The sequence below is a fragment of the Caretta caretta genome, chromosome 4 (assembly GCF_965140235.1).
Source record: "Caretta caretta isolate rCarCar2 chromosome 4, rCarCar1.hap1, whole genome shotgun sequence".
NCBI classification, from domain to species: domain Eukaryota; kingdom Metazoa; phylum Chordata; order Testudines; family Cheloniidae; genus Caretta; species Caretta caretta.
Window position 1 is genome coordinate 99251346 of NC_134209.1, and position 25677 is coordinate 99277022.

The window sequence follows — 25677 nt, forward strand, 5'->3', positions numbered from 1 at the left end:
AGCTAAAAGGCATGCCAGAATGGCCTTCTATAGTGGAATCTGTGGCCTGGACAATCCTGACCACATTTAGAGGCATCAGCCTGTTCCGTAATACCGCCTCCAGAAAACTTGGGAGAGCCATAGCAGCAATTTATTAACACTTCAGTTGGTAATACTGAGTTGATGATGACACTTCAGAGCCTATTTGTACTGAAAATAATTGACTCATGAGCTAACTCATTTGTAGAAAGCCGACTTGATTAACTGAATTACGGATGTGCTGTCGTCAAATACGAAGCACTTTTAGGGAATTCTTAAAACAAGTTCTCTTCAAAGATCAGTAGTGGCATGGAATACTGTTTCATTTTTACTTCCAGTAGGTAGCTTTTCAAAGTCAAAAAGAAAAGGAGTACTTGTGGCACCTAAGAGACTAACCAATTTATTGATCAAAACAAAGTTCATTTTTACTCTCTCTCTTTTTTGGGTTTTCATTGCCACACACTCCTTGTCTCCTCAGATCTCTGAAAATACAATGCAATTATTTTCCTTTGGTGACTAAGAGAAATGTTGAGGTTTTTAATAAAACTAAAAACACATTTTTCAGCTTCTATGTCTTATGGTCTTATATTTTATAATTTTCACAAGAAAGAAAAACTTGAAAGTAAAAAGAAGAGATTCTTAATGGTTGCTGAAACAGCCCACTCTCAGCTCTCAACTGTTGAGAGAGCTGGATGGAATTTAAAAACATCCAATTAGTCTAATACTTTATAAAATTATTTTTAAAAAATACATAGCGGTAACAAAGTGAAAGTTAAAATATTTGGTATAGTGTAACTAGAGATGGATATAGTGGGTGGTGCTTGAATCTGGATTAGGTTTAAACTAGGATTTTGATGTTAGAGTCCAAATTGACACCAAGGTTTGGGTTCAATAGTGCAGAAATCTTGCAAGATTTTGGCCATCTTGAATGGTGGAAAGAATGTAGGATCAGATGTTATAATGAGATTTCTGCAATATTTAGCTGCATTTGACTTAGATCTGGAAGTCACCACCACACAAATCTACAGAAACAAGGCTTCTAGTTCTGTTAGAGATCTGATGGGAAAACAGAAAATAATCCAGTTAACACAAAGTAGTGGCTTCAACAAAAGTCTATTGTCATTATGTTCGCTAAAAGTAGAAAAGGGCCATGGAGTAATGTAGAACAGTAAATTACTGTATTAGACTTTCACTTCAGGAAATCTGAATTCAAATTCTCTAACAGCTTACAAGTGAAAATTGGACTGATGGATTTATCCTAATTTCCTATTTGTATACATCATAATTTGGGGTGTTTGCAAGCAGTCTTTTCTGGATAGAGGCCCATTACTAGAAATTCAAGTGTGTTGCAAGAGAAATCAGGATTAAGGGATGAAATTCACTCCCTCCCAGAGGGCCAGCACAAGACCTGTCCATCCTTTAGGTCTCACTTAAGCCCTCAAAACTAATGGACCAGTTAAAGGACAAATGTCTGTGTTGTGATTACCCCTCTTAAGAAGTCTGCCCCTCAGTCGTGTCCAGAGAGCCCCTGAGCTATTTATTGCATCATTTTCAGAAGCACTAATAAACTTAAAGTTTAGCTGTTCAGTACCCACATTTAGAGAAAATAAACATAAGTGATGGGGGGGGGGGACAACCCTAAATTTGTTACAATAGGGAAAAAAAACCCAAAAAACAGGAAACTGATTTTTCAGTATTATTTCTCCATTATGTATACACTGTGTCCAGGTTGGACTGTGACATTTGCTGAATGATCTATGTGGCCTGATCAAACTCAAAAGGGAAAGACGATCAGTTGAAGTTTACAATACACATATATTAAGAAAGACTAGTTTACATTCAATGACAACTATAATTTGCAGAGGCAGGAGCTATTGATGATAGAGAATCCTTTTGTTAAGAGAAAATCTTAGAGTTACTTGTTTAAACTGTGCATAGTTTGAAGCATCCAGCAGTTAAACAGAAAGACAGCTCCTAGTGGCAACAGATTATGAATAAGAATCATAGATATTTCTAATTAAACTTTTATTTTATTTTATTTGTTATTGTAGGGAATACTGTGTTAAGCAGGGATGGACTTGATAGCTATCTCTACGTTTTTATGTGGTTCTGTGAATAACGTATTTTACTAATCAGAGCCTACTAAAGAAACACTGGGCATCTGCATTAAGACTTTGGAGACCCTTCCACTAAAGTAGGCATTATGCTGACTAGTCTCATATTGCTAGAAACACAAATATGAAAGAACCTTCACATCTTGAATGTGCAGCATTAAACACTTGGGGGCAAGTTCTTCAATGGGGCACACATACACATGCAACTGAGGATACAACTTGGCAAATGTAAGGATACAAGTGCTGGACCTCTGCTGAAGCAACGGAGAAGAAAGAAATGTTATGATTCTTGTAGAATTGTCTTAATGCCCCTGGGTACTGGGTAAAGGTTGGAAGGTGAGTAAATATACTTTTAAGTAGAGATAGACCTGACCCATAAAATGTTTGTCTGGATTTTTGAACACCCAAAAGTTCAAAGGTGTTCAGATCCAGGATTTTGATTTGGTCCCATAGAGAGGAGGAGTGACCAGCTGTGAAACTGCAATCACGATATGGATTTTAAACACATCTGAACTTTAGACTTTCAGATTCAGGATTTTGGTACAGGCCCATCACTAATATTAAGAAGGGATAACCCTGTAGGCCAAAAGATCTTTGTGCTGCATGGTTTCAAACTTGTGAAGAGCTGAAGCAAGTCTCAAATTCAGATTTTGTTGAGGTATTTTGCAGGGGCCAAGAAACCATACTTAGAAACTGGAAATTGCTAAACAAGTTGCTCATTGCAGAATGGCACTATGACATGAATTTATTAACCAAGGAAATATAATATTCTGTTCAAGATAAAAGTCAGAAGATTTTGAGAGATGTTTTGCTCTGTATCCCTATGATTAATGCTGTCCTACACTAGTTGTGTATACCTAATGGTCCTGATGTGCAATAATAGACTGATACATTTGATTATCTATATCTAGGATTGTTTACAGACCCTTTCTCGGTTTTTTCTTATCTTCAGTTTTATTTTGTGGAGGAAAAAATGTTTGGTGCTTAAAAACAAAAAGTTTTATCAAAAGGAAATACTGTGTCTTCATTTCTTACATAATTCCAGTTCCATGCATTGTTATAGTACAGTAGAAAAAGCACACACCACCAATTATGCCCATTTAGTGTTTCATAAATGTACCTCCCACTCCCACACTGAAGAGTCCAGAAATAGAAGCCAAAAAGAAGAAGAAAAAAAAAGGATAAAAAAGGAAATGTTTTGCACTTCTCTGCTTGGAGTTTTGTGGATATGGGGTTGGTTTGGGGTGTTGTGTGGGAGTGGGTTTTGAGCCAATCTTATGACTGCTACTCTTTTTAGAAATGCTCAGTAGACATGAACAAATATCATTACAGAACAACGGCTTATTTTTTAGTATTATCGGAATTTTTTTTAACACTCTACATTCACAAAGCATGTGGAAGCAAGCGTAAGTTTGCAGTAGGGTCCTATCTAGTTAGCTGTTCTGCCATTTATATTGTGACCATCACCATACTATCGGAGTGCCCCAGGAGAGTTACATGTGCATGTGAGATAGTTTCCCCTTCCTGAATGTTTTGTAAGAAGGCTGATTCCAACTGCTTTCCCTCAGGAATAGCCCTAAGGTGGCAGAGATGAAAAACAGATAAAATGTATTGTCTAGTCCTTCTAGACATGGATCAATACTGTAAGGGAAGAAAATGTATTCTGATTCTGAGTTATACCTTTATAGTCTTTTCCCCATCATCTTATGCAGTGCAGGGATATGAGCTTTAGTTCTAAATTATGGTCAAATAGGAAATATTACACATGTTGCAATAGCTGCCTGTCAGAATCGTGTTTCGATAGGTACAGAAAAAGAAGTCAGCCTTGAATTTACATCTAGAAGCTGATTCCTAACCCCTGTACACTCAAAGTTCAGAGATGTTTAAATCCAGGGTTTTGTTTTGGGCCCATCTCAGCTATTGTCTTTCTATTTTATATATAGGATTTTTAAACTTGATGAAAAATTTAGGGTATTTCATTGCACTCACAGACCCATAAACATGTCCTTACAAGCTGAACAGGCAGAGGGGAAATGTTTAATATGTTATTTGAAGCAATCACGTTTAATAATGTAAACTTAGGGCCCAGTTCTACTCAGTTCCATGGATGCATCTGCCACTGCCTTCAAACCTAGTTGCATCTGTGTATCTGAGGGCAGAACTAATCCCAGAGACACTAACCCTGCAAAGCAATCTGCACAGACAAGTCCTTATACCTGTAGAGACCTACTGATGTCAGTGGATTAGTTTGCAATATCTAAGTTGACATTTCTTTCATTTTGGATGAATTCCTTCAGTCCTTGCTGAGGCAAAGCTCTTATTTGATGTCAATTGGAATTCTGCCTGCATAAGGGACACAGAAAGGGGTATCAGGTGAATGGCAGATCATACAGCAGGGCAACAACCCTCCAAACGCCAACATTTTCAATGCAAATTTTCATCAAAATCAAATTTACATTTTTGGTCAAAAATTCGGAATGTGGAACATTTCAACCAGGTCTAGTAGATCCCAGCAACTTGGTGTAAGAAGAGAAATATCAGGTAGACCTAATATTAGAAGAGAAGAAGATGTGAAAGGGAGGCTTTGAGAATGACTGGAAAGGAGGCAATTGGTGTATGGGGATGAGTGGGGAAAATGGCAGAGTCCATTACAGGCGAGGGCAGGATCAGAGGCAGAGACAGACAGACAGGCTATGGTGTTACAGAATGAGCCACCTCTTGGAATCAAGTATTTCCCGTTAAAAGTACCAGATTGAGAGCAGTAGATGTAACTTATGGATAATAAGTGGTAAAAAGCTATAGTGCATATATCTGAGAATAAAGCCTCTGCAGGACTGCCAGTAAACTAGGTTTGTTAAATAATGGGAGAATATAAATAAGAAGGACAGATGGCCTGTGGAAGGTGTTTTGTGAATGAGAGAACTATGCTAATGCTGCGTTTAGTAACATAAAGAGATCTCTGTCTCTGTCAAGATATTTCAAAGCGTATGGGATAGATTTTCCTTTGCAGCTGAATGCCACTCAGTACATGGAACAAGAGAAGCCATGAAGGAGATGGCTAATCTTGCAGTGCCCAGCCCCAGTGTCAGTTAGAGCAGTTGAGGAGTTGCTTTAATTTATACCACTGGAATAAGGTCCCTAAGTAACCCCATGGCAGTAGAGAATCAGACACAGCAGAGCTCCGACCCCCAGCCTGCCGACCCCCAGCCTGCCCTTGCACATCCACCTTCACCCTCCTAATATGCCTCCTTCATGTGAGGAGGGTGAGGTGCTGATGCAGGATGCAGCTAAACCTTTGTGCCCATTGGGAGTTCCCCGGTGAAAGGGGATTTCTCTGCTGGTGCATCAAAGAATCCTGCCCAGTGTTTGGGCTTCTGTCTGTTACAGAATTCCTCTACTAATCCACAGTTCACTATGCCCATTTTCACTAGCTGAGAGTCTGGCCTGCAGTCTAGAACACTAATGTAACTTTGTTTTAATTTTCATGGGAATGTTCTAAATCCTATTTCATAATAATGAGAACAGCATAAATTACATAGGATACTGTATAATGCTGAACAAATGGAAGGGCAGTTAGGAACACTATCTTCTTAGCTCGACAAGGCACAGCAGGGAAGTCTCAGACATCACACTCCCCAAACAGCAGGAGAATCGATTTTGCCTGACTGGACATCAATGTAAATTATTGTTTAACAACTGTTTTTATAGGGACCAGGACTAGTGATTAGGTTGAATAGTGAACTGAGTTCTTTTGGTCTGCAAGGGTTTGTTCAAGATTTTTTCCTGGTTTTGCTTTGTGGGAGGTTCATACCTGTGTTTTGTTTGGAATACTGGGTTTGAAAGAATCCAAAACCCCAAAGCAAAGCTATCTGTCTAGGTTGCTATATTGAATTCATCAGACACCTGACAAGTTTTTATTTTTATCTTTTAAAGTTTCTCTATCCCCCTCCCCAATAGAGGTTTAAAAAAAATTCTGTGAAAGCTAAAAAGTGCCCAAACTGAAGAATGTTCCCCACCTTCCAGCTGAAACGCTGGGGGGAAAAAAACAAACAAACCCACCCGCAAACCCAAGTTTCACAAAGTTGTCACCCAAACCAGAAAATTCAACCAGCCTCACTTAAATCAAGGTCTAGACTTGTAAATATCACCTGAGTTTTGTGTTGTACCAACATTCAAATACCATCCCAAAAGCTTCACAAAGTTCTGATGATAAAGTATTTTTTTTGGCCATATGAAATATCTGGGAAAACAAACTTATGCAAAATGTTTTTTAAATTGATGACACTGTAAAAATATCTGAAAAATAGACATAGTTAAATAGTAGTCATTCATTATGACTGTGCTAAATGCAGCTATTTTCATGTTTTGTCAGTGCTATAATGTTATGAGTGGAGTATGAATGTGCACGTGAATGATGTATAAAAAAACCCTGATAAGAGAAATGAAAAATAAGTTTCCTTCATTTTTTTCCTATTGTAACAAAGGTGAGTTTTTACAAGTTATAATTTGTGTTTATTTTTTTAACTGGGGAACTAAACAACGAAAGTATAAGAGCATTTGAGTTTATGAAAATGATTCACGAGTAGCCAGGAAGAAGAGACAATGCACATATCTCTACTAAGCTTACATCAGGGTTTGGAGTTTGAGCTGAAGGCAGAGCAGGACTAGAATTTGGAAGCAAAGAAATCTCAAATTATTCTTGTGAGATTTTGGCCCCAACTAGTACAGATGGTGTAGGATTAACTAATTTGGTATGATTTCTGTCATATTGGACCACATCCAAACTGGGACTAAAAATAGGTTACTTGTGGTTTTGGAGCTAACCTAGCACCAAAACCTTGGTGGGTGTTTTGGATCATGGATTTGAATCTTAGCCCTCTTTAATCTAGGGGGATGGAGTCAGATTTGAGATTCTGGACTAGGCCCATCTATAGTGCATAAGCACAAAGTCAATGATATCTTTAGGAAACAATGGATGGTGCTCATAAGTAACCAAATAATACATCTACCCTACACTTTTCTCTCCCCTCCCCCTGACCACACAAACAGCAATATTTTTGTGATGGTCCAAAAAAATGTAATGGGAGAGAAATACAGATTCCCAGCTGCATTGTACTCCTTTAAATTACATAGAAATCTGAGCCATGTGGTGAACATATCACCAGAGTAGATGTTTTAAAAATAGTAAAGCAAATTTAAATAAGGAGACAATGATGCAGTGTTCAGAAGCAGGAATGCAAAGGAGTTTCTTCTATTCATTATCTCTCGTTTACTTCATTAAATATTATGTAATACTTTAAGGTAAATATAGAGTAATTACTTTGGTAATGATAAAAATCACTTTAGAAATAAGGAAAACATTCGCATTTTAAAGCCAGTTTCTATGACGAGAGTGAATATCATTGATCAACAGTTTCTATCTAGTGCCATATCTTGAACAGGGGGGTAGCTGTGTTAGTCTGTATCCACAAAAACAACAAGGAGTCCAGTGGCACCTTAAAGACTAACAGATTTATTTGGGCATCAGCTTTTGTGGGTGAAAAAACACTGAAGTGCTTTTTTACCCATGAAAGCTTATACCCAAATAAATCTGTTAAGGTGCCACCGGACTCCTTGTAGTTTCTGAATAGATTAGTTATTTTCAGTCACATAAAATGCTAACAGAAAATTAAATATTCACATAAACTACACTGGAGATGCAGAAGAGTGGTATTATATAGCCATAGCGTATACATTGTATTATACCCTATTCCTGACTTATAGAATTCAGTGTACTGAGAGAACTGGGAGGGTACAGAATATAAGAACATAAGAATGGCCAAACTGGGTCATAGAATCATAGAATCATAGAATATAAGGGTTGGAAGGGACCCCAGAAGGTCATCTAGTCCAACCCCCTGCTCGAAGCAGGACCAATTCCCAGTTAAATCATCCCAGCCAGGGCTTTGTCAAGCCTGACCTTAAAAACCTCTAAGGAAGGAGATTCTACCACCTCCCTAGGTAACGCATTCCAGTGTTTCACCACCCTCTTAGTGAAAAAGTTTTTCCTAATATCCAATCTAAACCTCCCCCACTGCAACTTGAGACCATTACTCCTCATTCTGTCATCTGCTACAATTGAGAACAGTCTAGAGCCATCCTCTTTGGAACCCCCTTTCAGGTAGTTGAAAGCAGCTATCAAATCCCCCCTCATTCTTCTCTTCTGCAGGCTAAACAATCCCAGCTCCCTCAGCCTCTCCTCATAACTCATGTGTTCCAGACCCCTAATCATTTTTGTTGCCCTTCGCTGGACTCTCTCCAATTTATCCACATCCTTCTTGAAGTGTGGGGCCCAAAACTGGACACAGTACTCCAGATGAGGCCTCACCAATGTCGAATAGAGGGGAACGATCACGTCCCTCGATCTGCTCGCTATGCCCCTACTTATACATCCCAAAATGCCATTGGCCTTCTTGGCAACAAGGGCACACTGCTGACTCATATCCAGCTTCTCGTCCACTGTCACCCCTAGGTCCTTTTCCGCAGAACTGCTGCCTAGCCATTCGGTCCCTAGTCTGTAGCTGTGCATTGGGTTCTTCCGTCCTAAGTGCAGGACCCTGCACTTATCCTTATTGAACCTCATCAGATTTCTTTTGGCCCAATCCTCCAATTTGTCTAGGTCCTTCTGTATCCTATCCCTCCCCTCCAGCGTATCTACCACTCCTCCCAGTTTAGTATCATCCGCAAATTTGCTGAGAGTGCAATCCACACCATCCTCCAGATCATTTATGAAGATATTGAACAAAACCGGCCCCAGGACTGACCCTTGGGGCACTCCACTTGATACCGGCTGCCAACTAGACATGGAGCCATTGATCACTACCCGTTGAGCCCGACAATCTAGCCAGCTTTCTACCCACCTTGTAGTGCATTCATCCAGCCCATACTTCCTTAACTTGCTGACAAGAATACTGTGGGAGACCGTGTCAAAAGCTTTGCTAAAATCAAGAAACAATACATCCACTGCTTTCCCTTCATCTACAGAACCAGTAATCTCATCATTGGGTCAGACCAATGGTTCATCTAGTCCAGTATCCTGACTTCCAACAGTGGCCCATGCCAGATGCTTCAGAGGGAATGAACAGAACAGGGCAATTTTGAGTGAACCGTCCCATCATGCAGGCCCAGCTTCTGGCAATTGGAGGTGTAGCAACACCCAGAGCATGGGATGGTGTTCCTGACCATTCTTGGCTAACAGCCATTGATGAACCTATCTGCCATGAATTTACCCAATTCTTTTTTGACCCCAGCTATACTTTAGTCCTTCACAACATCCCATGGCAACAAGTTCCACAGGTAGGCTGGGCATTGAGTGAAGTAATACTTCCTTGTGTTTGTTTTAAATGGGCTGCCTATTAATTTCATTAGGTGATTCCTAGTTCTTGTGTTATCTGAAGGGGTAAATAACACTTCCCTCTTCACTTTCTCCACACACTTCACGATTTTATAGACCTCTGTCATAACCCCCCTTAGTCATCTCTTTTATAAGATGAACCATCCCAATCTTTTTAATCCATATGCCTAAACATTTTTGTTGCTCTGATCTGTACTATTTCCAATGTTAATGTATCTTTTTTGAGATGGGCTGACCAGAACTGCATGAAGTATTTCAGAAGTGAGCACACCATGAATTTATATTGTGGCATTATGATATTTTCTGTTTTACTATGTATCCCTTTCCAAATGTTCCTAACACTGTTAGCTTGCTTGACTGCCACTGCACACTGAGTGGATGTTTTCAGGGAACTATCCATGACGACTCCAAGATCATGGTAACAGCTAATTTACATTCTGTTGTTTTGTATGTATAGTTGGGATTTTTTCCAATATGTATTACTTTACACTTATCAATAAGGCTACAATTTAGTCACGGATGTCGCCGAAGTCATGGAATCCGTGACTTCCAGCAACTTCCGTGACTTCAGCCTGCGGTGGTCAGAAGCTGCGGGCAGCAGACAGTGGGGGCCCCCCAGCTGCAGGCAGTGGGGGAGCCCTGCAGCTCCCAGCCATCACTGAGGGGGAACCCCCGAGCTCCCAGCTGCTGCGGGTGGCGAGGGAACCCCTGAGCTCCCCACTATTGTGGGCAGCAGGGGAGCCCCCAAGCTGTGGGCAATGGGGGAACCCTGCAGCTCCTGGCAGCCATGGGCCCCCTGAGCTGCGGGTGGCTGGGGTACCCTGCAACTCCTAGCCATGGGCAGCAGAGGACCCTGGAGCTCCAACACCCAACCCACGGTGGGGACCCCTAGAGCTCCTAGCTCCACTGCAGGCTGTGAGGGGACCCGCAGATCCCCATTTTGTCACAGATATTTTTAGTAAAAGTCATGGATAGGTCACGGCTTCCATTAATTTTTCTTTATTGCCCGTGACCTGTCCATGACTTTTACTAAAAATATCTGTGACAAAATCTTAGCCTTACTTATCAACACTGAACTACATCTGCCATTTTGTCTCTCAGCCACACTGTTTTGTGAGGTTCCTTTTTAAAATCTTTGCAGTCAGCATTGGACTTAACTATTTAGTAATTCTGTAGTGTCTGCAAATTTCACCACCTCACAGTTTACCCCCTTTTCCAGATTGTTGATGAATATGTTGAATAACATAGGTCCCAGTATAGATCCCATGGGGGATCCCTTTGTGAAAACTAACCATTAATTCCTACTCCTTGTTTCCTATCTTTTAATCAGGTATTGATCCACAAGAGAACCTTCCCACTTATCCCATGACTGCTGACTTTGCTTAAGAGCCTTTGGTAAAGGACCTTGACAAAGGCTTTCTGAAAATCCCAGTACAATATATCAACTGGATCACCCTTGACCACATGCTCGTTGACCTCTCTGAAGAATTCTAATAGATTGGTGAGGCATGATTTCTCTTTACAAAAGCTGTGCTGACTCTTCCCCACTATATCGTGTTCATCCATGTGACTGATAATTCCGTTCTTTACTACAGTTTCAACCAATTTGTCTGGTACTGAAGTTAGGTTCATCAGCCTCTAACTGCCAGGATTGCCTCTTTTTGTTTTAAAACAGTCATCTGGTACAGAGGTTGATTTAAGTGATAGGTTACATACCACAGTTACATACCATCTGGTTGTAGTGATTTATTACTGTTAAATTAAACAGTTTGTTCCAAAACCTCATCTGACACCCCAGTTTGGGATAGTTCCGTCACCTAAATGGAATGGCTCAGGTATGGGAATCTGCGTAGCCAACAGTCTTGGATAGTTTTGACCCAACAAATCCTGCATCTTGGCAAGGGGTTAGACTAAATGACCCTTGTGGTCCCTTCTAATGCCAGGGTTCTATGATTCTACCCTAAATTTTTCATCAAGTTTAAAAATCCTATATATAAAATAGAAAGACAATAGCTGAGATAGGCTCAAAAAAAGCCCTGGATTTAAACACCTCTGAACTTTGAGTGTACAGGGGTTAGGAATCAGCTTCTAGATGTAAATTCAAGGCTGACTTCTTTTTCGGTACCTGTTTGAGCCCAACACCTGGAGAATCACTCTCCAGTTTTAGAGATTTAAAATCCACATGTGAGTTTTGCAGCTTGAGCCTATCTGTAGTAGATAGTAATGGCTGTGGTATGTTCCTATTTTCAACTTGGCCGCAGTCATTAGCATGACTTTAAACCAATGACAAACTTTGGTCAGGTATTTTTTTATTGTCAAAGGTCAGCTATCATGACAAAGGCCAGTAGTGGTCAAATGTCTAGCCCCTAATTTTGTGCTGTGCAAGTTTTCCAATTCACAATCATTTTGTCAATGCACCTGCAATATTCCTGCTATTCCTGTCCTTGGCCTCTCTTAAGCAGAGAAAAACAACCTTGCTGAATCATACAGTGGACAAATGATGACTGGGATGAAGCCACCAACCTCATGTTGTAACCCCTCAGGATATGTCTGCAATGCAATCTGAAGTATGACTGCAGCATGGGTTGGCATATCCACGTACTAGCTTTAATCTAGCTAGCACAGTTAAAAATAGCTGTAACGATGTGGTGGTACAGGATTCAGCATGATCTACCAATTAGAGTACACACCCAGAGTCCCCACTGAAGCCCATGCCACCATGTCTTCACTGCTATTGTTAGCCATTCTAGCTAGATTAAAGCTAGTGTGGGAATGCCACCCCACACTGCATGTAGACGTACTCCTACAGGATTTGGATTTACGCATCCAGACGTAAAAGGCTAGTAAACTAGCCCACTGAATCTCCTAATACACAATGACTTTTAATAAATCTTCAATAGAAATAAAAATTCAAGAGTGGGATCCTCTAAGACAGATTCACTTATGTAATAGCGTCTCCCTCTCTCTTACCCTCTCCCTCTGCCCTGCCTGTCTATTTCGCTTTTCTCAGATTGGGCGATGGTGGGAGGCAGGTTTCTCAGGAGAAACTCAGAAGTATGCTTCTCCAGTCAAGAGACTGACACATATACAACATACAGCTCTACATAGAGAAGTGTAGTCTATTTTGTACTGCTGTGTTAAAATTGTGTGTATAGTACTATCACCATGCTGCATCTGACTGACGGAAGGCTCTAGGGGTAAATAGTAGTTCTGATCTAGCGGAGCTACAGAGGAGACCCACTGCTCTAGCTTTAGTCCATAAAAGGTTTATTGCTTACTTTGCTGATCTATGTACCAAGTGATTCAAATTGGGGAAAATATTTGTCTTAAACCTCAAATCTACTTGCAATGATTTTTGGGTGTGGAGTTGGGCAAATACAGTACTGCTAAAAGTAATAACACTTGCTAAAAATTTCTAAATTAATTTGCTTAAGCTACGCTTATGCTCCTTTTGTGTTCACTTTTCATGGATATTTTTTCAGTTGATCTTTTCTGGTGCAAATGGTGAATAAAAGAGAATTTCAAAGTCTCCTTTGTGAATATTCACAGAAACCAAATTCTGATTAGTATAGGAAAGTATTTGGCTTGCACACTTGTTCAGTCAGGGAAATGAACCAATACCTTGGGATTTAACTGACAAACTGCAACCAAAAAACACAGCTCAAATAGTGGATATCAAATATCTGCAAAACTCTTCACTAGCCAAAGAGAGTTTAAAAAGAAATTAAAAAGAAATTCAAATAAATAATGTGTTCAAAGAAATCAGAATCTGTTCACAGACATTCCACAAGCAAAAAGGAGGCTAATTTCATTGTATTAAAACTACTTGCTGTGAATTATTTGCACAGGTCTATTGGGTGTGGGGTTGACACACCCAACACATTTGTTGACACAAATCTCAGACCATGCTTACAACAGTTCAGCAAACATAAACCTCCCTCCTCCCAGTTGGTCTTCCCCACCCCAGAGAATCTTGGGACCCAGACTTTGGATCCTTCTTTCTAAATGAAGTTGATTTTATCAAGGGGTCCTGAGAATACTTGTGCGGATTGTCCAGAGATTCCTGTTGAGCTAAAGAAGGGAAGGGGAGTAGGGGACTCCTTAGGTGGGTAACAGACAGATTTCTTCAGGGGATGGAAAATTGTTGACTGTTAAGGTTCTCCTTGGAGAATCAAGCCTGTCAGACTAGACTGTGCAGAGGCAGGTTCACTTCCAGCTCCTGTGAATCAAACTACAACATTCAAGCTTACAAACCTCTGTCTGCAATGTCCACAGAGCCTTAGCAGAGACTTTCCAGAGCAGAGAGAGCTGAACTTTCCATGGGGCAGAGATCGTGTCTTTGTTTATGATGTTTGCACTGCATCAAGTTCAATAAATAGTAAAATTAATTTAAGAATAAGAAATGGCAAATCACAGTTCTAGAATAGAAGTTCTGTGATGGGTGATTTCTAGAGACTTGTGTAAAGCCTTACAAACAACTTTACTATTACTTTGTAATAAGTGCTGTTACAGTTTGCACGCAGCAGTTAAGGACTTAGGTTAATAAGTATCTGCTGAGGTTTGTAAACTTGAGAAAGGCAAGATGGAGGCAGATAAAAGGTTCTTCTCTCCCCTCAAGGGAGCCAGGTAGGGTGAGCTATGTCAAAGTAGCTTCTCTTCCTACCAGGGAATTGTAAAATGAGATGGTGGAACATATTAACATTCACATGCCAGGATGCTGAGTGAATGATGTGTACTTGATGATTCCAATGCCTGGTTAGAACAGAGAACCGGCAGGCAGGAGTCCCAGATTCTGTTTCTGTTCTGCTACTCAAAATGAAATCATATAAAGTCATTTAAGATCTCTGGGTCTTAGCTCACACCTGAATAAAACAGGGATAAAAAAAAAAACTTACATAAATCATGAAGGCAGGGGGCAATACTCATTGTAAACAAAATTAATACAGAGCTAATGATAAAAGGTTAACCAATCCCAAATAGGTCATTTAAAGGAAACAAATATAGATTATGAAGAAGATTTGTTAGCACTTGAATGGAAAGTTCACGTGTGTTTATAAAGATTAAATAGCAATTTAAAAAAATTAATATTTTGCATTTTAGTGTTTTCTCATCTGAAGATCTCAAAGCACTTTACAAACATTAATGAATTTAGACACAACCTCTCTGTGTGTCTCAGGGAATAGCACCTGTGCTATCTCCTACCAGAGAAGAGTGATCCTCATCTGTTTTATACACTATCAAAACATGTTTAGGAGTATTTTACCCAGTATTCTCCCCTCTCTGCCTGATAGTTACTGAGGACAGTGGGAGCCAGTTTGGGTGGTCCATCATGTGCCAGGCCAGCCAGAGATGGTTCAGGATGTGAAAGAGGTTCCCTATGCCTAGAGCAGGAGCCAGTCAAAATTTGTCCAGAGGATTTGCTGTAGAGCCTGCGATGCTAGGTACTGGCAGGTTGTTTAATCTCTTTTGTGAAAATAGACACAGCAATAAAAAGAAACCTATCTATTCCCACTTCTTTTCTTGTCTCCACCTTTCCAAAGTGACTTCTTTGCTTTCTTTTCTTCCTAAAAGACTAACAACAAATAAAGCTAGTACAAACAACTAAAAGCTGTGGGGTTTGTTCCAAAATAACTGAGGAAACATGACAGTGTTAGTGGTGATGGGCAACACTGCCCAATTTTGTGGAAAAACTGAAACTTTAATTAAAATTTTAAATGTATTTGATCTCTATAGGTTCTTATTCCTTCGAAACCAGGCATAGAGCTGTATCCTAGTCTTACAACAGTCTACATAAAAAGCAGTGGCAAAGTCAGTACAAACTAAAATTTCATAGATAGGGCTGTCAATTAATCGCAATTAACTCAGGCAATTAACCCAAAAATTAATTGTGATTAAAACAATTAATCGTGATTATTCGCAGTTTTAATCACTCTGTTGAATAATAGAACCTCATTTAACATTTATTAAATATTTTTGGATGTTTTTCTACATTTTCAAATATATTAACTTCAATTACAATACAGAATACAAAGTGTACAATGCTCAATTTATATGATTATTTTTATTACAAATATTTGCACTGTAAAAATGATAAAAAGAAATATTTTTTCAGTTCCCTCATACAAGTACTGTAGTGCAATCTCTTTATTGTGACAGTGCAACTTAAAAATGTAGCTTTTTTTGTTGTTACATAACTGCACTGAAAAACAAAACAGTGTAAAACTTTAGAGCCTACAAGTCCACTCAGTCCTACTTCTTGTTCAGCCAACCATTAAGACAAGCAAGTTTGTTTACTTTTATGGGAGATAATGCTACCCACTTCTTATTTACAATGTCACCTGAAAGTGAGAACAGGAGTCCCATGGCACTTTTGTAGCCGGCATTGCAAGGTATTTATGTGCCAGATATGCTAAACATTCATATGCCCCTTCATGCTTCGGCCAGAGGACATGCTTCCATGTTGATGATGCTCGTTAAAAAAATAATGCGTTAATTAAATTTGTTACTCAACTCCTGGGGGAGAATTGTATGTCCCCTGCCCTGTTTTACTCGCATTCTGCCATATAATTCATGTTATAGCAGCCTCAGATGATGACCCAGTACGTTGTTCATTTTAAGAACACTTTCACTGCAGATTTGACAAAATGCAAAGAACGTACTTGTGATAAATGAAGGGGGGGTGGGGTCTGGCTCCCTTTTATGGGCACCCAACCAGCCAGCTAGCTGTAAAATCCCTCTTGGTAGCTGTTCTCTGCTTGCTTTACCTATAAAGGGTTAAAAGTCCCCCAGGTAAAGAAAAGGAAGTGGGCACCTGACCAAAAGAGCCAATGAGAAGGTTGAACTTTTTAAAATTGGGAAAGAAACTTTCCCTTTGTCTGTTGTTCTCTCTGGGCTGCAGGGACATGGAGCAGCAATGCTATAAGCAGGAATGATGTGTAAGGTTTGAACCAGGTATGAAAATTATCTTCCATACCTAGAAGGAATTATTGGGACAGGAAATGTTTAGATAGACTCTATCAGGTTTATTTCTTTATTTTGGCTTGTGGATCTCCTCTGTGCTAACCCCAGATGCTTTTGTTTGCTTGTAGCCTTTAAGATGAACCCCCAAGAAAGCTATTTTGGGTGCTTAATTTTTGGAATTGCTCTTTTAAAATCTAGCAAAAGCCTAAGTTCCAGATGTATTTTCTTCCTTTTTGTTTTTAATAAAATTTACCTTTTTAAAGAACAGGATTGGATTTCTGGTGTCCTAAGAGGTTTGTGCATGTTGTTTAATTAACTGGTGGCAACAGCTAATTTCCTTTGTTTGCTTTCTCAGGTCTTTCCTGGAGGGAGGGTGAAAGGGCTTGAGGGTACTCCACAGGGAGGAATTCCTAAGTGCTCCTTCCTGGGTTCAAGGGTTTTTTTTTGCATTTGGGTGGTGACAGCGTTTACCAAGCCAAAGTCAGAGAAAAGTTGTAACCTTGGGAGTGTAATACAAGCCTGGAGTGGGGAGTATTCATTTTTAAAATCCTTGTGGGCCCCCACCTTCTGCACTCGAAGTTCCAGAGTGAGGATTCAGCCTTGTCAGTACCAATGTGAGATTTCTAAGGACAGATACAGCACTCGATCCAAGATTTAAGAATCTGAAGTGCCTTCCAAAATCTGAGACGGATGAGGTGTGGACCATGCTTTCAGATGTCTTAGAAGAGCAACACTCCAATGCAGAAGTAGTTCCACAAGGGGAACTACACAAAAATGAGGAGGTTAGTTAAACAGAAATTAAAAGGTACAGCACCAAAAGTAAAATCCCTGCAAGCTGAATGGAAACTCTTAAAAGACACCATAATAGAGGCAGTGTTATCTCCCTTAAATGTAAACAAACTTGTTTGTCTGAGCGACTGGCTGAACAAGAAGTAGGACTGAGTGGACTTGTAGGCTCTAAAGTTTTACATTGTTTTATTTTTGAATGCAGGTTTTTTTGTACATAATTCTACATTTGTATGTTCAGTTTTCATGATAAAGAGATTGCACTACAGTACTTGCAATGGGGGAAATGAAAAAGACTATTTCTTTTGTTTTTTTACAGTGCAAATATTTGTAATCAAAAAGAAATATAAAGTGAGCACTTTATATTTTGTACTCTGTGCTGTAATTAAAATAAATATATTTGTAAATGTAGAAAACGTCCAAAATATTTAAATAAATGGTATTCTATTATTGTTTAATAGTGCATTTAATCGCATTTAATTTTTTTAAGTGCTCGACAGCCCTATTCATAGACAATGATTTGTTTATACTGCTCTGTATACTATACACGGAAATGTATGTATAATACTCCTATTCTAGTTGATTTATTTTATAATTATGTAATAAAAATGAGAAAGTAAGCAATTTTTCAGTAATAGTGTGCTATGACCCTTTTTTCTTGTTTAATTTTTATGTCTGATTTTGTAAGTTTTTAAGTGAGGTGAAACTTGTGGGTACACAAGACAAATCATACTCTTGAAAGGGTTATAGTAGTCCGAAAAGGTTGAGAGCCACTGCTTTGTAGTACACACCTTACAACATGCACATTATATATAAAGATATACATTTAACTAAACTAGCAATACAATACAACAACAATAATGATAAAAACCCAGATTTGTACAATGAAGCTTTCTGTTGGAACGTTAGGCCTGATTTTGACTGCATTTCCATCAGCATAAATCTGACACAACTCCACTGATGGCAAAGGACTCACACAGGCAAAAACTGTCGCAAGTAAGCTCAGAATCAGGCCCCTTCCCATTTGTTGACCATCTGTGATTTTAATTTTGCAATCTGTTTTAATACTGTAGTTTTTAATTTAACAGTGTGGATGAAACCACAGTCACATTCTTTTCATTCCATTGATTGCTTCAGGAAAAAAACTGGCTGTGAAATCCTTAACAAACATCACACCCATCACAATCTCTCTACCGCCAAGAGGACAGCTATACAGTCCCTGAAATCTAACCACCAGATAGCCATCAAACCAGCAGACAAAGGGGGGGCACCACTGTAGTCCTCAACCATGATGACTATGTTAATGAGGCCAACTGACAATGCTGACACCACCTACTATAAAGAACTCAAAGAAGTCCCCACACCACAATTTACGCAGGAATTTAAGGATATCATCAAATCCTTCCTCAAATAACTCCAAGAGGAACTCTACAAACTCATCCCACACAAACCCACCCCACAGTCCTTCTGCATGTTTTCCAAGCAAACCATCACATGTGGCCACAGCACTCTTACCGAAGAAATATTAGGACTCACAGAAACTATCCTCAAACTACTCACCATACAAAGGGCCAGCTTCCTCCAAGAGGCAACTGATTTCCTCCACAAACTTTGCATCAGTAACAACCTCTCTCAGAACACCATTCTTGCCACGATGGATGTCACTTCCCTATACACCAATATCCCTCACAATGATGGCATAAATGCCTGCCTCAAATATTTACAAGACAATGGACAACCCTCAGATATCCACTCCAAACACATTGCCAAACATCCATTTCATCCTCACCCATAACAATTTTACATTCAACAACAAAACACTTTGTCCACACCATGGGAACAGCCATGGGTACTAGGATGACTCTCCAATATGCCAACCTTTTATGGGTCACCTTGAAGAAGAATTTCCGGACAAACACACCATGAAACCAATGATATGCCTGAGACAGATCAATGTATTTTCACCCTATGGACAAATGACAAACTCCCTCATAGATTTCCACACAACTTGAACCACCACCACCTGTCCATTAAACCCTTTCTGGAACACTGCCACACTAGCATCAACTTCAAAAGTGGAATCCAACAGACAACTGTATACAAGACACCCATGGATCACGACACCTACCACCCCAAACACACCAAGAAATCGGTTATCTACACCCAAGCATTCAAATTCCACATAATATGCTCAGAGGAAAAAGTCCAGGATATAAAACTTAACACACTCAAAACTACCTTCACCAAACAAGGACACTCTACCAGAGAAGTAGGTCACATAATGGAACAGGCCATCCAAATGCCTTGAGAGAACCTGCTTCAATATAGAAATAAACCCCCTCCAACCGCACACCCCTAGCTGTCACCTACCACCCACACTGGAACCTATATGGGGTATCATCAAACACCTATACCCATATTGATGGAGACCCCATCCTGAAAGAAATCTTTCCTGAACCCCCTCTTCTGGCCTTCAAACAACCCCCCCCCAGTCTTTCCAAGCTCATAATCAGAACCAAGCTCCTCACAGACCAGGACGCCAAATCTGGTGGTACCAGACCCTGCCGGAACAACAGATGCAAAACCTGCAGACATATCTGCACTGCTACAATGAGCAATACCCCCCCCCCCGCACAACACACCTTTTAAGATCCATGGGTCCTACGCATGCCCATCACAACATGTGGTATACCTCATCCAGTGTACTAAATGCCCCAGCCACAACCAGGTGGGTGAAACCAGACAATCACTAAGCTCTCCAATGAACTCTCTCAGAAAAATGCCAAAAGACAAAAACAGCACATCACCTGTGCAGGAACACTTTTCACAAAGCGCATTTATAATCCCCATCTTGCAAACAGAAGGTGTGAGACACTAGCACCCCATGGTGATGGGCTTTGACCAGAAATGAGCACAGGGACATAAGGTTCTGGGCTACCAGAGCATGTCGGCTCTACTGACCCTGCTATCATTTCTGCACATGCCTCTGCCTCTACTTTTGACATTTCTGTCCCCGGCCTGAGTCCAGCACTTTGTGCAGCTTCTTTGGTAATTTCATTATTTTTTCTCCTCCCCATCACTTCTGCTACACATGGAGCTTCTGACACATTGCCCTTGGATTTTATGTTAATAACGTTTTTCCTTATTATTGAATTTATAACAGAAAAAGTTGCTAGGTTGACAGCCCTAAAGACTGCAGCTCTATCAACAGATCAGGCAGATCACATGCCGCAATGTGACAAGCTTCCCCCACACTTCCCACCTGCAGGCTTCATTCCTGACCTGAAGGTACCACCTCGAGGGCAAAGAGAGTAGAGCAGAGTCTCCATGCCCAGTCAGTTCAGGTACTAACTAGGGTACCCATTGTGCTGGTGATTTGATGTCTGTCTGTCTGTCCTTAAGTTTTACTAATCCATGAAAGTAGGTTTGAATTTGTTTGGTTTAACCCTGGACTTTCTTTTTTCTATTCATCTACACATGGAACCAATAATTGACATGTGCAAGAAGTTAAACACTTAGATTCTACAGTATAAGAATATGACTAGAAAGGCACACTGACACTCAAATATGCAGTGTACCACTTATCATTCAGTGCGATGAAATTTAAACAGGAACAACATTCATTACATCTACAATGATTCTTATGGATTCAGTTTAAAACAAACAAATTTAACAAACACATGTATGTTTTTACCTCAAACCATTGTTTGTTTCTTCATCTGAAGAGAGGGTGCCATTGCATACATTCCCAAAAGAGTGGCTGGGTTTCAATTTGGCTTCCACACAGTCTGATGTTGTCTCTCTCTTTTTCCTTTTACCAAAAAACTTCTTGAAAGGCTGGAATTTGCCTGCCCTTTTCTTGTCTGCAGATCACAAGACAAACACATATGGTAGCTTATCAAGAAGGTACTTTGGTGTGTGCGAGAAAATCACAACAGCTAGCACTTGCAAAGGAAAAATGAGGTCAAAGAGCAATCACCAGCCTGAGCAAACCCTGTACTTGGAATTTAAATGCACGGCTGCAACTCACTGTCAAGGCACAATATTGACAGAGCAAAACAAAGAGCATTAAAACACCTGCCCTCTGGATTAAAGATTCATGCTAAGGTGTCAGTGCGGTCAAACGCTTGGATGAGGGCAAAGAGATCATTTACAAGAGACAGAATGAAAAACTAACAGGAGGAGATTCATTTTTAGATTTTGTGGAGTGCTTTTATTTTGTCCTAGTCACTAAAGAAAAGCTCTGCATTCATTACCATACTGCAGCAGGTGCTACATGCACTGGTTTGAATGAAAGAAACTGAAAATAACTTAGTATATATTATTTATATTGTGTCATAGGTGAACAAGGTACTTTGCAGACACACAAAGATAATGGGTTAAATTCTCAGAGTTACATCAATATACATCCAAAATGAAGTCAATTAAGTTACTCTGGTTTTACTCCTGAGTGACTGAGAGCAGAATCTGGCCCAGCATCCCTGCCCTGTAATGTTTACAAACTGAAGTTAGACCCAAAACTCAGAGAAAGACAATTTGGCAGGCACAAGGAAGGAAACAGTAAGCAAAAAGAGAGGGGATGCCACTTTTCACAGAGATAACATAGAAGACAAATAAATAAGTTTGTGAAGCTAAACTTTTTTCCTCACAGCCTAGACCAAAAACATTAAAATAAATAAATAACTATATAAAAAATCAAAGCTTATTGCTAAATATTGGCATGGTGTAACAAAGGAGGAATTTCAAACATTTTGAAACTATCATAGTTTCATTTAATTTATCCTGACTTAATTTTGCATTCAGATACCTTAGAATGCACTCTCATTTTTTTGGAACTGCAGCTCTTCTAATATTCCACTGTTTCACCTGTGACAAACATTTTCATAAGCCATAGAATTCTCATACATACTATCTACTCTCTCTCTCTCTCTCTCATTTACCCTCCCCAGGGAGCTGCTGCTCAGCAAAAAGTATGAATTTTGTTGCAAGATGCATGTTATACACATGTAGGGACAAAACAAGGTGTGATGGTCTCAAGTTGCAGTGTGGGAGGTTTAGGTTGGATATTAGGAAAAACTTTTTCACTAGGAGAGTGGTGAAGCACTGGAATGGGTTACCTTGGGAGGTGGTGGAAACTCCTTCCTTTGAGGTTTTTAAGGTCAGGCTTGACAAAGCCCTGAGTCGGATGATTTAGTTGGGGATTGGTCCTGCTTTGAGCAGGGGGTTAGACTAGATGAAGTCCCTTCCAACCCTGATATTCTATTATTCTATGAACTGACCAATAAACCTGGAAACTACTGTGCTGTAGTAGTCTTATGATTAAAGGGCCAGATTCTCCACCTCTCTCCACAGCATTTGTCCTCATCTCTCCAGCTAAAATTACCCCAAAGTGGGGGAGACCCTAATGGGTAAAGCACCAACATATCCGGCTTCTATGCCACACCCCTCTACAATACAGGGGGCATGTCAGGGGCAGAGAGGGGTATGGACAGAGTACACTGCAATCCAGCTATGCCCATCAGGCAGATAGTCAGCTGGGGTGGACTAGAAGAGCCCAGGAGCAGGGACAGAGCTAGACAAAGAATTAGAAGCTGTAAGAGCCTCCCTGTTAGTTCACTCCCCTTCCCCCCATCATGTTATCAGATTTTCCTGTCACTTTGGGTTTATTAACGTTTCTCTTGGGGGGGGGGGGGTGGTGTCTGTAATTCTATCAATGTACTGCTTGTCTCACTTGTGTTCTCATAAGGAGCTCTACTTCTCCCTTCTGTAAGTTCCCTCTCAATGGAGCTATCCTGCAAGACCTAGGTTCCCCAGGGCTGGGTTCTTCCAGCCCCAGAGTCAGAGGAACGCACAAACATTAACAGCATGTCTGAGAAGACTGGGTTAATCAGCACTCCCAAGCTGACCCCTTATATGTCCCTGGACTCAGCAGGCTGGGTCGAGCAACACTTCCAAGCTGCCACCTCATGTGCCCCAGGTTCAGCACGTTCCTATCCCCACTTTCATGTTACAATTGTTCTGGTAGTAACCCACTAGATGAGCAAACCCCACAGAATTTTTGGGTGCTGCAGGGATCTTTAGCTTAGATACGAGGAGCGGTGCTGCAAAGCGAATGGGGAAGCCAAAAAACACCCTCGAGGGGGAGGGAGAGAAAGAGAAGAAACCAGTTTAACCATGACAGTTATTTATTGCCGGGTAATAACCATACAAGGGGTGCCAAACAAACAAACCAGTGATAATATTAAATCTAACTTAAATTTGATTATAAAAAGGGCAGGTTTAGAAAACTATAACTGATCACACAAGTCAGGGTCAGAAGGCTATACCGAGAGCGAGAGATGGATTTTCACTACTCCCTGAAGCTTGAATCCATCGGGGTTCCCAGATAGTGGTGGTAGCTGAGGATCCAGAGTGCTGGAGACAGGCAGAGCCCCCAGCATGATCAGTCAGGAGAAGATGAAGTCTCAATGGAACTGATGCAGATTTTGGATCCAGACATCAGAACACTTACTTGAGCATGGGTAGGAGTTTTGTAGGGAAAGAACAATGGTTCAAGGGAGAACATTAGATTTGTTTATGGGTAAACTGATGGCTCAAGGGAGTATTCCAAAGTTGTTTTGTTCAGGCTAAACAATAAACTGATCATTCCTGGCTATGGGCGGTGTTCCTTGCAGGGAGCTCACAATTCAATTAGGCAGCTTCAGTATTTTGGATACCAGTAAAGGATTTATTACTAGAATTGGTCTGCTAACTACTGAGCTGGGTGTGTGCAGGCATGGGTTCATTAACATCTGGAACAGAGATTCCCCATCATGCAGTGCTTCCCTGCTTTTCTAGTCCCAAAGTTCAGTCTCTGTTCTAAATTCTGTATGCTAATGGAGATGCCTCCCTGTCCCATCTTTGATGTAAATGAGGCTAGGGGAGTTTCCTTAATCCTGTCACCCTTATCCCAGGGGTTTAGCTGTGTCTTCCACTGCCTTTTCATTGCTTTTTGTAAGTCTTTCTTCTGATCGGTTTCGGTTCAAGCAGAGGCGGGGCGGGGGGCGGGAAGGGGAGAGGTCTTTCGTGAGTCAGACAGGCTGGGAACTGTGCCCTGGTTTCCCAAGAGCACAGAGCTGATAGGTAACAATCAGTATGCCAAGCAGATAATGCATGCAGTAGAGACATTGGCCCAAAACATTAAAGCCAAACAAATAACACTCTGCTCCAGTCAGCATTTCATCTGAAAATCTCTAAAAGAAGTATATAATGGAGGGTATCATTCTTCTCATTTTGCAGATGGGGCAATGGAAACAGAGAGTTTATGTGACTTACCCCGGTCACAAAGTGCGTCAGTGGTAGGGCCACGAGTAGAACCCTGGTTGCCTAATTTCCAGAGCCAAATTCAACCCAGCGTGACCCACAGTAGGGCTAGGAAAAAAATGTTTAAATCAGCATAATCTCATGAGTGCTAGGACCCAGCAGGAGAAAAGGAAGGGGGGGATGGAGTAGCTCAGCCCTTTATGTTCCCCGCTCAGCCCCTGCTCACCTTCAATTAACCCCATCTCACAGCTTCTCCTCCTTCCAGCCTGCACAGTTCTCAGGTTGCAGGGATTGTGGAGAAGAAGGGAGAAACTCTTCCACCATTCACCCTCTAGCCAGGCCTGGTACCCTACCAACTCACAATCCTTTGCAAGAACGTTCTGGCATGAAACTACAAGGAGATTTCGGTTAAAATCTCAGGTTAAAAAAGATTGGGAACCATTGCATTAGGCTACAGTTGGCTCTAATCTACACACATTTGAGATTTTTCCACATTTGGAAAAGACACTGTCACAATTCCTGAGTCGGCTGCACCTCCGATTCCCTCATGTGCTCCTCAAGGGCACCCCACTTAGGTGTCAGGCCTCCAGCCATCACTTTTCTTATGACAGAACCCTATGATTCCTTCCCTTTAGTCCAGGTCTTTACTACAGACCCTTCCAAATCATTGTGGTTAACTCATCAAGTCTGACTTCAGTTCAGCACCTGCATTCCCCCAGGAGCAATGACAGGGCTATCCAGTGGCCAATCACATTCATAAAGCAAAGTACTATTTATTCAGAACAAAAGCATTTCAGAGAAAACATATCTTAAAAACAATAAACAGCTTATATGCATGATGAGCTTACAAAGTGGTCAGCCATCTTTCACTTGGGGACCTGGGTAAAATACTTCAGGTCCTTCCAAAGGGTTTGGTTCTGTTGGTCATAGTCTCATGCTTGTCAGTTCTTGGACGGAGTTTCCCCCCTCTTAGGTCACTATTTTTATACCATTTCAAGTCCTTTGTGTTCTTAGGCCTCTTAAACTAGGTCAAACCAGTCTATAAAGCTTCCGACTCAGGGGCAGGGGTAGGGGGTAAAACTTCAAAATACTTGTTACATGGAT

The 25677-nt window shown here is 40.6% G+C and overlaps 1 protein-coding gene across 7 annotated transcripts in view; it reads right to left on the reverse strand.

The window, feature by feature from the left end:
* The window catches only part of CRACD (capping protein inhibiting regulator of actin dynamics), a 221009-nt gene that overhangs the window by 52413 nt on the left and 142919 nt on the right, over positions 1 to 25677 (reverse strand). For 5 of the 7 annotated variants that reach the window (XM_048848211.2, XM_048848210.2, XM_048848209.2 and 2 more), the window contains one exon: positions 20966 to 21134. The exons of the other annotated variants lie outside the window; for them this stretch is intronic. Coding sequence is in view for 3 of the 5 variants with exons in the window: in XM_048848210.2 (XP_048704167.2) it covers positions 20966 to 21134 (169 nt within the window). In the remaining 2 variants the exon portion in view is untranslated. The remainder of the gene's footprint in view (positions 1 to 20965; positions 21135 to 25677) is intronic. 7 annotated transcript variants of the gene reach the window in all.